The sequence below is a fragment of the Typopeltis vanoorti genome, chromosome 4 (assembly GCF_054136105.1).
Source record: "Typopeltis vanoorti isolate ZY-2024b chromosome 4, IOZ_Tvanoo_1.0, whole genome shotgun sequence".
NCBI lineage: Eukaryota > Metazoa > Arthropoda > Arachnida > Uropygi > Thelyphonidae > Typopeltis > Typopeltis vanoorti.
The window spans coordinates 17,923,268-17,938,172 of record NC_143552.1 but is presented as its reverse complement, the minus strand read 5'-3'; the positions used below and the strand labels follow the sequence as shown (position 1 = coordinate 17,938,172).

General features: G+C 33.7%; 1 protein-coding gene across 1 annotated transcript in view; it reads left to right on the top strand.

Moving 5' to 3' along the window:
• The window catches only part of LOC150107134 (protein Skeletor, isoforms B/C-like), a 248,695-nt gene that overhangs the window by 186,194 nt on the left and 47,596 nt on the right, over positions 1-14,905 (top strand). Inside the window, exon 11 of the mRNA XM_090391017.1 lies at positions 12,356-12,466. Within this exon, the coding sequence (XP_090247143.1) occupies positions 12,356-12,466 (111 nt within the window). The remainder of the gene's footprint in view (positions 1-12,355; positions 12,467-14,905) is intronic.

Genomic DNA, 14,905 nt, shown 5'->3' with positions numbered 1-14,905 from the left:
ATCAGAAAGTGGTATATGGAGTAGATCTGCCTAATTTAAGGTGACAGTGGTATATTCCATCCTTAGACATACTGTTGTTTGTTCAGTATGTACATTAATGATATTGGGAAGGATATAATAGCAGATGTTCAGTGGTTTACTAATGATGCAAAGATATATGGGACAATAAAGGATACTACAGATATACGAACTTGCTGGTTGGATATGTCGACAAATGATAATGGCTATCATTTCATTGTTCGTTAGTGTAAAGTTATTATGCATTTTGCCAGGATGAGCTTTCTGACTTCTTGTTATATTGGTTGGAATATGCTTGCAGAAAATGATAAGGCTAAAGTTCTTTTAGCTATGGTAGATATGAAGTTGAAGTTCGAAGGTTATATAGCAAAAATTACAAATACAACTGATGTTAACTGAAATATTGGAATGAACATTGACATGTAACAATAGTAATTTTGCCTCTTTACATAACTTTGAAGGGTGCTTAAGGGTATAGCTGAAGCTGTATAACTGAGAGGGGGCCTTTAAAGCAGTGTTTCAAAACGCTTTTTTGGATCAGGCCCCACCTCAACGCTTCAAAGATTTTGATGCCCCCCCCCCCCCAGCATAATAGTCAGCCAAGTTCTGAAAAAGTATAATATAAATGTAATATAAAAGTATAATATATATGTATAATATAAATAGGTACTTTAAATTAAAAGAAGTAACATAGGTAAAACTGTTTTTAATTTAACTTTCTTCAATGAATATAAATTTTTATATTACACTTTGTAATATAAAATTATAAAACATAAATCGAACTGAACTCAGGAAAATAAAATCCAAGTTAATGTGATCCTTGAGCTAGATGTCTGCTGCAAAGAGTTCTTATTTGAGGTACTAATTTAGTCAATTTCAAACTCAAATCTCCATGGTTTGTGATATCCAGATGATTTCTTTTTTTCAGTAACAAGTCATTTACAGCAATAATTACAGCAATATTCAACTAAATATGATGATGGAAAGGGCAACAGTAATTTTTTACAAAACTAGTTGAATTTCGGTATTTCATTTCTGTTTTGTCAGAAAGCCATGCCATTGTTCCTTTTATATTGAATAAAGTTCTAATAGACTCATCATTTTGATTTTCTGAGAGTTCTTGATACTGTATTTATGTTGACTACTGTATTAGTGTTGTCACCTTTTTTTTCTCAGAAAGTCATGGGTGCAACATCGACAATTTATCGCCGACAATGGTGATTTTTTTGACTATATCGGTGATGATGACTAATACAACATACTTTTCTAATTGCCCCCCCCCCCCCAAATATTCAAATTGCTTTACTTTGGGGCATATGCCCCATGTTGGGAAACACTGCTTTAAAGGAATGCAGAGAACTGATCAGGACTTCTGACCTAATATCCAGGCCTCACCTTCTCATGGTGCACCCTGTTAGGTATCTACTGGATACTCAACAAATAAGCATGGACTGGCAATTTGGAATTTAGCCAACCAAATTGTATTCTTATTGGCTTAAACCACATAAAGTGTGATGGCACAACATGACAGAATTGCATGTCGGATGGGGCATCGCCTGGTTAAACAAGGCCCTGTAGCTTTTGTCAGGAAACCAGGGCGAACAGTGAAAAGTCAGCTACTGGAACAAATCCTGAAACACATGGCAACTCAACATCCGTAGCGTTGTAGGTTGGTACTATGAACATAAGAAGCCTGAATGGCAAAGAAATGGAGCTGACTGAGGAAGTGGATAAGTACCAGATTGATATAACAGAGGTGAATGAAACAAAAAAGACCAAAACTGGTGTGAGATCTTTCTAAGTAATAAATACATGTTATATTTAGGCAATAATAATCAAGGAAAAGAAGTAGCTATAGTTTTCAACACTAAATACGAGGCTAATCTTCTTGAATGGCAAGCAGTATCAAGTAGTGATGTGGGCAACTATCAGAACGGGGAATTGGACAATGAGCCTTATTTGTGCCTATGGTCCCACAGAAGGTTCTACTAAGGTAGAAGCGGAGGAATTTTTGATGCTTTAGAAAAAGCAACTGACACAATGAAAAAAGAAAAGTTGGTCCTTGTTGGGGATCTAAATAGCAGAGTAGGAAATGATTGTGAGACATACAAAAATATTTTGGGAAAATTTGGAGAAAAGAGCAAAGCTAATAATAATGGCAAATATCTGTTGGATTTCTGCTCAGGACATGGACTGGTTATTACTAACACCATGTTCCAACATAAAAATGTGCACAAATTCACATGGAGAGAAGAGGCTAGGAATAAGAAAAGTCTTATTGACTATGTTGATAGTGATGTTTTCTCCCTGGTGCAGGACACCAGAGTGTACAGAGGATTTGAAATAGGAAGTGATCATTATTTAGTCTTGAGCAGGATAAAATTGAATTTCATATTGAAAAGAATAACATGTAAGAAAGTTTTAAAGAGAATAAAAGTTGAGCAGCTCTCAGATGTGAACTGTAGACTAACATACACAAAGATTATTGAAGAAAAAATGAAAGAGTTTCAGAACAGGAATCAAACCTTGGAGATTCAGTGGCAAACTCTGAAGAAAACATTGATTGATTCTGCCAGAGAGGCATGTGGTGAAATTGTTTGCAAGGTTAGAAAAATCAGAACTCCATGGTGGACACATGAAGTTAGATGCAGCGAAGGAAAAGAAGAAATCATATCCAAAGTTCCTGGAAAATAAGTCTGCTTGTGCTGTTAGAGAATGCAGAGACAAATATAACAAAGCTAAACACTGTGTAAAACTAGTATACAAAAGTCATGGGAAGGCTTTGGCAAGAATATAGAAAATAAATATCAAGAAGGTGGCAAAATATTCTGGAGGTTGTTGAAGAAGCTTAGGAATGGAGGAAAGAGTACTGTAAAAGGAGTTAAGAGATTATAAAGGTGCCATGAAAACAGGAGAAAAAGATATCCTTGATGTATGGAGTAATTGCTTTGAAAAACTGCTAAATGAAACAAGCAGCGATGACAGCACAGTGGTAAAAAAACACTGACCAGGCATGCATTCAGGAATGCATATCCATACTTGAAGTAGAAAAAGCCATCAAAGGCTTGAAATGTGGAAAGACAGCAGGAGTAGATGATATTCGACCAGAAATGCTGAAGTATGGTGGCATAAGAGTCTTGCAGTGGCTGCACTGCATAGTTCAGAAAGACTGGACAGAGGGACGAATTCCCGATGATTGGAGTAGAGCTGTAATAGTACCCATATATAAAAAGGGAAATAAAACCGAATGTGAGAATTACAGCGGTATTTCCCTACTGAGTGTTCCTGGCAAGATCTATGCAAGTATACTTGACAAACGGTTGAGAAGAATTATGGAAGAAAAGCTTGGTGAAGAACAAGCTGGATTCAAGCCAAACAGAGGCTGTCAAGATCAGATCTTCACTTTACGACAAATAGTCGAGAAAGCATGGGAATATAACAAAGATCTGTATTTAAGTTTTGTAGATTTGGAAAAGGCATATGACAAGGTGCCAAGAGAGAAGCTATTCAATAAGCTGCAGTTATATGGTGTCAATGGGACATTATATCAAGCAATACTTAGTCTTTATTTGAGTTGTAAGTCAGCAGTTAGAATTGAAGGAAGTACAGGAAGATGGTTTAATGTTAAATCTGGTGTGAGACAGGGATGTACATTATCCCCTCTGTTATTCATTATCTATATGGATCACATTATGAAGGAAAGTGGTATTAAATATGATATCAAAATTGGAGATGTTAATGTCAGCTCTTTGCTTTATGCAGATGATGTTATACTTCTAAATAAATCCGCTACAAGTCTGCAAGATTCTCCAACCATATCTATTACAACAGCTAAATTGAATAGCTGTTGTAATAGATATGGTATGAAGGGCAGCAATAAAAAGACAAAGACAATGAAAATAGCCAGAATCATTGAAAATGTCAACTGTGTTGTGAACAGAGAACCTGTGGAACAAGTAAAACATTTCAGCCACTTAAGCACGATTTTTACTGAAGATGGTAAATTAAATATAGAAATAGACAACAGAATCAGCAAAGCTGGTATGGTGGGAAGTCAATTGAATAAATTCATATGGAATAAGAGAGAAATTAGTTAGAACACCAAATTAGCTGTATACAAGACAGTGTTCAAACTAGTTTTAACTTTTGGATCTGAGAGTTGGGTCAGAAGTAAAACACTTGACCAAAGACTAGTGACCACAGATATGAGAATCCTGAGAAAGATTATAGGCATGAACAGATGGCATCAATGGCAATATCAAAAAAAAACGAGGATATTAGGAAAGAACTTGACATTGTCAGCATCCAGGAATGCGTTAGCAAAGTTAATCTCAGGTGGTATGGTCACTTAAACAGAATGGGTGAGGAAAGATTAGCAAAGCAAGTGTTCTCTGCCAGGTTGGCAGCAAAACGACCCAGAGGAAGACCAAGATATAGGTGGATTGATATGGTACAAAGTGCCTTAGACGATAGAAATATAAGATCTGATAATGTTGGAGTCTTGACAAGTAGCAGACTGATATGGAGGAAAATTGTAGATAGGAAGTTATTAATGATGTAATTTTTTTCATGTAGTACTATCATATCCTGTACACCCCTTGAGGGTACATGGCAGGAATTTGATGATGATATTTTGTAGCTGATTATAAAATTCAATATTATCCTGTTCTCTTCCTTCTTCTGCAGCAAATAAACCAATTATTGTTAAATAACCACTATCTATTTTTATTCTAGCTTCTATTATTCTTTCATTGCATAATTTATAATGTTTTAACTGTTTTGAAAGGGAGTTATGAATCCAAATCATGACTCCTGCTTGTGCTCTTTGGTCTCTGTCAACTCCACTGTATATCACATTAAAATTTTCGATTCTCATGGGTACTTTTAATTTCTATTTAGAAATAGAATTAAACCAAATATTAAATGAAAGAAATTTTAAAATAGCAATAATCACTGAAACAAGAAGAGATTTTCAAAAAAAGAAAAATACACTTATTAAACTTATAATATTTCACTGGTTTTCTACCCAACATCTTCAGAGCACAATTATAACTGTTCAAATACACAGTTAACAAGTGAACTAATGTCCTTACATGGTGCCCTTGATGGGCTGTAGAAGTCAGGTTATCATGTCGAGAAATGATTGTCTCCTAGATGTTTGGCAAATGAATGCAACCATAATTGTTGAGGTTGGGAGAATGCTTCATAGCTGATGCTTATTCTAAAAATAGTCTCTCAGACCTATAATGACTTCTATGTTGTAGTGATCGATAGGTTGTACCTACTATGTTGTAGGCAACTATTTAAGAATGCTGCTGGTCAGTAATCATCAATGGTGTTTTTCACAACAGGAAAAATAAAGATCTTTGAAGTTTGATAAAAGGCTTATTGTGGGTGCTCATTTGGCTTCAGCCATGATTTTGAAAGCAGCAGAACTGACTGGTTTCTCAAAAGGTGAGATATCCCAGATGTTTAATCAGTGGAAAAATAATCAACATTGGTTGTCTGAGAGGGTAACTGTGGTCGTCCTAAGACCATCTGGAATGAAATCAGCATCATCTGAGAAGCCTTATAAAGACAAACAGAACTTCCTGTGTGCAGCAATTGACTAAAGCATTTAATGAAGGCTGTTATCAACTCTTATCTCACTGAACTATGTGCAGGGAATTGAAAAGGATCAGTATTAGCGATTGCATTCCTATATAGAAACCACTAATATCCTACAAAGAACTGAAAGGCTTGTCTACAGTTTTGTTAGAAACACTGTGACTGGAAAAGTCATGTGGTCTGACAAGTCAGGTACACCTTGTTGTGCCAACGGTAGGCAGAGTTTGGCAGAAGCCTGTGGAGCAATGAACCCATCTTGCCTTGTAAACACAACTCACGGTTCTGGAGGTGGTATCATAATGGTGAACATGTTCTGTTGGTATGGAACAGATCCCCTGATATTGCTGGAATGTCGTGTGTTCTCCAAGGAATATTTGAACATTGTTGCCGATCAAGTCCATTCTGCAATGTTCAGCAAGTGATGGTTGTTCCAAGGACAACAGTGCCAATGTCCGTCATACAAGAATTATTCATCAGTGGTTCAGTGAGCATGCCAGCAACTTCCACCCATCTTCCCTGGTCACCACAAAACCCAGATCTGAACCTAATTGAGAATGCATATGGGACATAGATCCAGGAGCAAAGTCCTCGTCCATGAAATATGAGCCAGTTAAAGGACTGTGTGGTAAATGGTGTAGACATAGATGCAATCCAACGCCTTGTGGAGCCAAACTGCATATGAATTTCAACACAGTACTAAATAAAAGCTTCCAATTCAATAACCAGTATTAGTATTCTCCCCCCCCCCCCCATACACGTAAAATTAACTATTAAGCATCATCATAATGCTAATTACTGGTATAAACGATATTGGTCTGTTCCAGAATTATTATCCATCCAATATCCTTTTTTGAAGTCTACCCTGCCTTCTCTTTCCAGTTGGCTTATATTTCAGTATTTGTTTAGGATACTGGGTGTTGGCCATTCGGTTTACATGTTCTATCCATTTTTGTTTATAATTGTTTAGTTTTTCTTTTATTGATTTTGTTTTTAGTTCTTTTAAAATGTCTTTGTTCCTTTTTTGTTCTAATAATGTGTATTTTGCAGTTCTTATACATTTCACTTCACTTGTTTTTATTCTTTGTTTATCTTGTTTGCCATCATCATCATCAAATTCCTGATATACAGGGTGTTCGGGATAAATTTGACAGTTTCGTAAGGAAAAAGAAAATCTTCTTTGTATCTATTAAATTTAATGAATTGACAAAAAAAACATTACAGGCAGAGTTAATTACAATACTATCAACAAGATTTACTCAAAATAACCACCATTAGCATCGATCACAGCTTCAATTCTGCTTCGGAACCTCGAACAAGCTGATGCTACAGTCTCCCTGGGAAGGGCCGCAAAAACTGTTTTAATTTTATCCATTAACTGGGCTTTTGTATTACTGGAAGTGCGATTGGTGTCTTTTTCAACTGCGCCCCATACAAAATAATCCATGGGGTTAAGGTCTGGGGAGTTTGGAGGCCAAACATTTGGACTGGTGAAGTCGTAGAAATTTTCAGACAACCATTTTTGACTTTTCCCAGAGGTGTGGCAAGGGGCCGAATCCTGCTGCCATACATACGGCCTACCATTGGCTACCCTTGTTATCCAGGGCTTGACTACAGTTAGCAACTCCACGAACAAAGCCCGAATTCCAATGCCAGGGTTCTTCAACACCTGTTCCTGCAGATTTGCGAGGAATTCTGCTGTACGAACGCAATCAGATCGTCTGCTAGGGATCTTTCTTCTTGCTACATCCTCGTAGTCACCATTGTAAGTCTCTAGTTCATGCCTGATTGTTTTTACTGTATTCAGGGAGCATTGGGCAGCAGTCGTAATATCCTTATTTTGATGGCGGGCACGAATCATCATGATACAAGTTATTCTCTTCCATGATTCAGGTGGGTTCCAGCTATCCATCCTTTCTGACATCTTGTATATGAATGAAGAAGGGTCCAAACTTTTAAATGAAGAGAAGTGTGTGTTAATACATGTAACTTACGGAAAAATATAATTAATTATAAATATGTCAAATTTATCCCGAACACCCTGTATATACCCTCTAGTGGTGTACAGGATATGATAATACTACATGAAAAATTACATCATTACTAACTTCCTATCTACAATTTTCCTCCAAATCAGTCTATTACCTGTCAAGACAGATCTTATATTTCTATCTTCTAAGGCACTTTTTACTGTATCAATCCACCTATATCTTGGTCTTCCTCTGGGTCTTTTTCCTGCCAACCTGACAGAGAACACTTGTTTTGCTAATCTTTCCTCGCCCATTCTGTTTACGTGACCATACCACCTGAGGTTAGCTCTGCTAACGCATTCCTGGATGCTGACAATGTCAAGTTCTTTCCTAACATCCTCATTTTTAATATGATATTGCCAGTGATTCCATCTGTTCATTCCCATAATCTTTCTCAGGACTCTCATATCTGCGGTCTCTAAGTCTTTGGTCAAGTGTTTTACTTCTAACCCAGCTCTCAGATCCATAAGTTAAAATTGAGTTGAACACTGTCTTGTATACAGCTATTTTAGTGTTTTGGCTAATTTCTCTCTTATTCCATATAAATTTATTCACTTGACTTCTTACCATACCAGCTTTGTTGATTCTGTTGTCTATTTTCATATTTAATTTACCATATCTTGTTTGTTTATTGCCCAAATTTCACTGACATATAATAATGTGGGCACTGCTAAAGTATTATATATTTTCAAGCGTGTTTCTTTTTGTACTATATTTGGATTGAGTGTTCTGTTTATCAGCCTATAATCTCTAAACATTTTGAAGTTTTTAATTTTATCTTTTTCTCCTTCATATGATATTTCACATCCAAGATAACCGAAAGTATTTATCGATTTTATTATTAATAACTATTTTACTTCTAACTGGATTTTGTCCACAAAATGCCATTGTTATAGTTTTATCTATAGAATTCATTCCAAACTGTTCTACTGTAATGTTTAAATTATATATTGCTCTTTGTAAATTGTCTTCCTTATCTTGTATTATTACCTGATCATCTGCAAATAATAGTGTATTTATTTTGTTATTCTGGTAAATTTCTATACCTGGATTGTTTAGGTGTTCCATTGTATGAATATTTCATTAATATATATAAAATATATTAATGATAAACACTTTTATATATTTATATATATAAAAGTGTTGGAGACAGAGGACATCCCTGTCTTCTTCTTATTGTGCTATCTTCTATCGAAGGTCAGCGACCATCTTGGTGAACAAACTGCGCTCTTGTGCTAATCTGAGCAGTTGTGCACTGCTCTTTCCTGTCCAAGTCTTGATGTTGTCAAACCATGATATTCTTTTTCTTCCTCTAGTTCCTTTGCCATCAATTCTTCTTACCAAAATAGTTTGTAGAAGTTGGTATTTGCTGTTTCTCATGATGTGTCCAAGATATGTTTTTCGTTTCTTGATTATTTGTACAAGATGTTTAGCTTTGCCAATGGATTTTAAGACCTCTTCATTGGTAATTTTTTTCTGTCCATGATATCTTTAGCATTCTTCTGTATAGCCACATCTCAAAGGCTTCGATTTTCTTGATGGTTGTCGCCTTCAATGTCCATGTTTCAACTCCATAGAGCAGAATAGACCACACGTAACATTTCAGCATTCGGCATCTGACTTCCATGTTTAGGTCTTTATTGCAGAATAGTGTTCTCATTTTCATGAAGGACTGCCTTGTCTTTATATCTATTTCTGGATCCCACCGTTCATTAAGCCAGCAACCAAGATATTTATATCTTGACACTTGATCAATATTTTTCCCATTGAGTGTCAGTTTCATTGATGAGGCTGGATGTTTGCTGATGATCATGTATTTTGTCTTGTTGATGTTTATATTTATTCCCATTCTTTGGCTTTCTATGTATACTCTGTCAACGAGTTTTTGGAGATCCATAATGTTATCTGCAATTAGCACGGTGTCATCTGCATATCGTAGGTTGTTAACAATCTTTCCATTTATTGTGATTCCCTCTGGACATTCTTCCAATGCTTTTTTAAAGATTACCTCTGCATATATGTTGAACAGGAGTGGTGAGAGCACACATCCTTGTCTCACTCCTCTTTTGATGTTAATATCACTGGTGGTAATGTTGTCTAATTGAACGGTAGCTGACTGATTCCAATACAGATTTGTTATTAGTCTTATGTCTTGTTCGTCTAGCCTTATTTGTTGAAGGATTTCTATTAAGTTCGTGTGTCTGACTTTGTCGAATGCTTTTTCAAAATCTATGAAACACATAAAGACAGATTTCTGTTTTTCTATGCATTTTTGTATCAATATTTGGGTACAGAAAAGGGCCTCTATAGTACCAAAACCATTCCGAAAGCCGAATTGTGTTTCACTTAGAAACACAATTCTGTTCATTAAGCCCTGTCTCCAACACTTTTATATATTTATATATATAAAAGTGTTGGAGACAGAGGACATCCCTGTCTTACTCCTTGGTTTATAGATTATTTTAGACTTTTTTCATTTATTTTTATTTCATTAGCTTTGTATATATTAATATTGCGTGTAGTAGAATATTAGTTATATTTATTCTTTGTAATATATCAAACAGTACATATCTGTTTACTTTGTCAAATTCTTTTTCGTAATCTATAAACAAAAGATGAGTTTCTAAATAAAATTCTCTTATTTTTTTTATCAGTAATTTTAAACAGAAAGCTGCATCCATTTGACATTCTAGTAATATTTTTTCATTGTATATTTTCAGTTTTTCATTGAGTATTCTACTATATAATTTGTAGCATGCACAAAAACGAATAGCTCTGTAATTAGCAGGTTTTGTTTTATCCCCTTTTTTAAATATAGGTATTACTACACTTGTATTCCATTATATTAGTATTTGTTCATTTGTATATATTTTGTTTAAAAATTTTAATAATCTTTGATGAAATTTTTTTCCAGCAAATTTATACAGTTCAGAGTTTATCCCATCTTCTCGTGCTGATTTGCCATTTTTAAATTTTATTTAGGTAGTCCTTTAATTCTTTCATTGTTATTATATCATTTAAAGTATTTTGTAAGGTACTTTTGGTCTAATAATGTGTATTTTGCAGTTCTTATAAATTTCATTTCACTTGTTTTTATTCTTTGTTTATCTTGTTTGTCATCATCATCAAATTCTGATATAGATATATATATATATATATATACACACACACACACACACACACACCCTCCAGGGGTATATATCAGTAATTTTTTTTTATTCTAGAGATTCCAAAGATCTGTAAAGTAATCCCAGAATTCTTTTACATCAATTTCACAATTTATATTTGCAGTTTCTTTTATATCTGCATTCATGTGTTTTAATATTTTATACGTATTGGGGTCTTATTTTGTATGTCATTTTCTTGATATGGCACAAATTTTTCCCAGCTTTCTCTGTCTCTCTTTTTGGTTTGGCTATTGCTCTTGTTTTTTTTGCTACTTAACCATTTTTTAAAAGTCAGCTTTTTATTTTCAATTATTGTTTTTATTTCATTGTCCCATATATCATATTTTTTGTGCATTCCAGACTTTCATATGTTGCTGATGCAATAATTTCTTTTATATTATTCCATTCTTTCTCAATGTCTTCATTTTCTTGTAGTGTCAATTTTTAGCCCTCTTCTGGCTTTAACATCTAGGAAGAGGCTTGCTGCTTTTTCATTTACTATAAAGTAGTCTATTATTGATTTTTGTCCTCTTGCACTCCATGTATATTTATATATATTTTTATGTTCGCAAAATATATTCATTATTTTTAAATTATTATATATTATATAATCAGTGAGTCGCTTTCCATTTTTGTTTACTGTTGGTTCTCCAAATTTTTGTATATTATTGTTAATTTTTTTCATTCCTATTCTGCCATTAAGATCTCCAGCTATAATTATATGATCTGTTTTATTTAATTTTTCATATATTTCTTGTAACTCTGTAAAAGTAATAATTTTCTCCTTTTCCTACTTCAGGGGCATACACTCCAACAACTGTTAAATTTTCTTTATTTAATTTTAATCGTACTTCTAATATTCTTTCATTCCAGTATGTATAATGAGTTACTTTTGCTTTAATTGATTTATGGATCCAAATCATTACACCAGCTTTTGCATGTATTTGTTTGTCCACTCCACTATATATGATATTGTAATTAGCTGTTTCTTTTGTTCCTTTAAGTTTCTTTTTTGTTTCTGTAAGAACTGCAATTTCTATATTTTTGTCATTTAAAATTTTATCTAATTCTTCTTCATGTACTATGCTTCTCATGTTCCATGTAGCATATTTCACCACGTTTTTCTTTTTCCAAAATTTCTTAACCTTTTTCAGTTTGTGGTCTTTTCCCATGTTTTCCGTCCAGTTTGGATTTCGTTAAGAGTTGAAAGTAACATGTGTTTCCCTATGTCAAGTGACTAGCATAACGATAGGTCTCCTAGTGGTGGGGCTGCCACCTTAAGACAACTAGGCTTGCTTTTTTTTTTTTTTTTTTTCCTAGTATTAAACAAAACTATAAATATCAAGTAAAATACTATTGGAAATGCTTTTTACAATTAGTAGACATCTACAGAGAAATATTACTCAACAAACTGAAATATCCATCAAATATTGGTAAACTGGTGTAAACTGATATTTGATGGCTCCTATTTAAAAGCAAGTTTACTTTTTAAAAAAAACAAACATTATTTTTAGTGTGGTAACTATACTCTTTTAGGTGATGATGGCGATAAAGTTTATAATCAAGAAGGAGAAACTTATCTTGTGTGGGCTATAGGAAAGTATAACAAATATAAAGAACCTGGCTTTCATCATACTTATTTACGAGGTAAGATTGTAATAGCTTTCTGATATTTTAAATGGGATCATTCTGTTGTATAAGATTGCTCACTCGGTGATTTCAGTTAAAGAATAACTAGACTTGATATTACAAGTCTAATGCTGCTCCAAGTAAGCATAATTCAACTTTTGCTATCATAAAGTAAAAACATGTTGTGAATGAGCTGAGCTGGCTTTAATTATATTGAGCCATTAATTTATATTTGTTACCTATGCAAAATATAGAAGACTAAGCATTTTCATTTCAAAAACCTTATGAAATAAAATGGCATCATAATTGCTAATTTTTGATTTATCTTGTTTTGTTATTATTTCATACTTATAATAGTGTGAAATTTAGAATGAACTATTAAATCTTATTTCCATCTTTTAACAACAAGCAAATTTTGAGTTATTCATTTTAGCAAGAAATAAGGGATATCCATTACAGATGTATTGACTTTTATTGTGTTTTGCTAAGAACATGTGCTACAGTATATGTTTAAAACATTCATTTTAGTATGATTCTACAAAAGGTTACTAAATCAAAGAATGTTATGTTTTTAATGATTGTTTGCCAAAAGCATAAAATATCTGAGCTTGGTAAACATCAAAATAACCATTCTAGGCAGATAATTATCAGTCAGATGTAAAAGAGTGATAGAGTATAACAAAACAGATTTCTTCATTGTTGATAATGAAGGAATCATAGCATGTATGTATACATTTTGTTTAATACAACTAAAATTAATCTGTGAATTTTATTTTTCCAATATCAATCAACATATGTGTATGCCAAAACTGTATACTGCACAGGCCTAAATCAAACACAAAGAAACACAATAGCATACAGCATGAAGAAATTTCATGTTTAACTGGAAAATGCCCCAAACAACAAGGTTCCTGCTGTTTTTGTTCACAGAACCAAAGCAAACAGTGATAAGTAAACTATTAAAACAAACTCAACATCAGCAGAATTCAAGATAGTTCCATCAACAGAAACGAAGTTGGACTGGCAGTAGAACTAAAAGAGTATCATGTGGACATAATTGGTATCATTGTGACAAAAAAGAATAAAAACAAGTGAGATCTGCTAAATAATAAATAATAGGATGTTATATTTGGGCAGTAATGACTAGAGAATGAAAGGAGTAGAGTTAGCATTCAAACACTAAACATGAAAATGAATATCTTGATTGGGAGGCAATTTCAAGTACAGTTATGTGGGCAAAAACATCAAAATGGAGAATTCAACAATGAAATGTATTTATGTCTGTGGTCATAGAGAAAGTTTAATGGAAAAAGTGGAGGGATTTTTTGAGTCATTAGAGATGGCAATTGACATAAATGGAAAAGCTAGTCCTTATTGGAGATCTAAACATCAAGACGGGAAAGGAATCCCATACTTGTAGAAATGCTTTAGGAAAATTTGGAATAAAGGGCAAAGATAATAATAGTGGTAAGTGTTTGCTGGGTTTTTGTTTGACAGACTAGTCATCACTAACACTATCTTTCAAGAAAAAAGAAAAGTTTTATTGACTATATTATCATCCATACAATATCTTTGTGAAAATAATCATAATTTACAATTATGAATCTTTTTTACAATTGCTTCTGTGCATTAGAATTTGTATTAGTTTAGGTTTTGTAATCACATATAATTTAGCATGTGCCATGTTCCAGATAAGAAAAAATATTTTTTCTTTAAACAAATATGAAAGTATTTGAGATAAAATTGTACTTACTGGATATCTGATAATTGTAATAATTTCAATGGTTCTTTATTCCAATTCAAAATTAAGTGCACAGCGATACCTGTCATTCACAGAGACATTATCTTTTTGTTAACGACAAGGGAGCAACCATCACTCAACTTATCACTTGCCACATAGTTGAAGTGTGCAAACTTATTGGGAGATTGACAGCTGACAGAATGCTTTCAGTACCAGGATAACAAAAGAAACAATAGAGAATGAAAGATTGAAAACAAAGGCCAGAGAATTTTGTTTTAAGCAGTTTCTGAAAAACTTGACATTCAGAATTATTATATATTTAGTTTAATCCTTTATCCAAGTGAAAGCAAACAAAGTTTGCACCTGAAGAATCTTCAGGACTGTGGCAACTCATGGCAAAGGTGGACAAACTTCACATCACTTGCCTTAGTATCCAATAATGTAAAGCACATCTCCTTGCGGACATGTATAATGCTATGCATTATGGAAAGAGTCGCTACCCGGATCGGTTTCAACCTTTATTGAGGTCTCTTCAGTGGGAGCCAGACCCAGAGGTGATACCAAGGTTGAAGCAATGCAGAAGTCATATTTACCTATAAGAGTTGCCAAAAGGTGTCACACCTTATTATTTTATTACTCTGGATTAGAGATAGATGTTGAAAGATTTTTTCACTTGGTTAGACTAAATTATATATTTAGTTAAATCCTTTATCCAA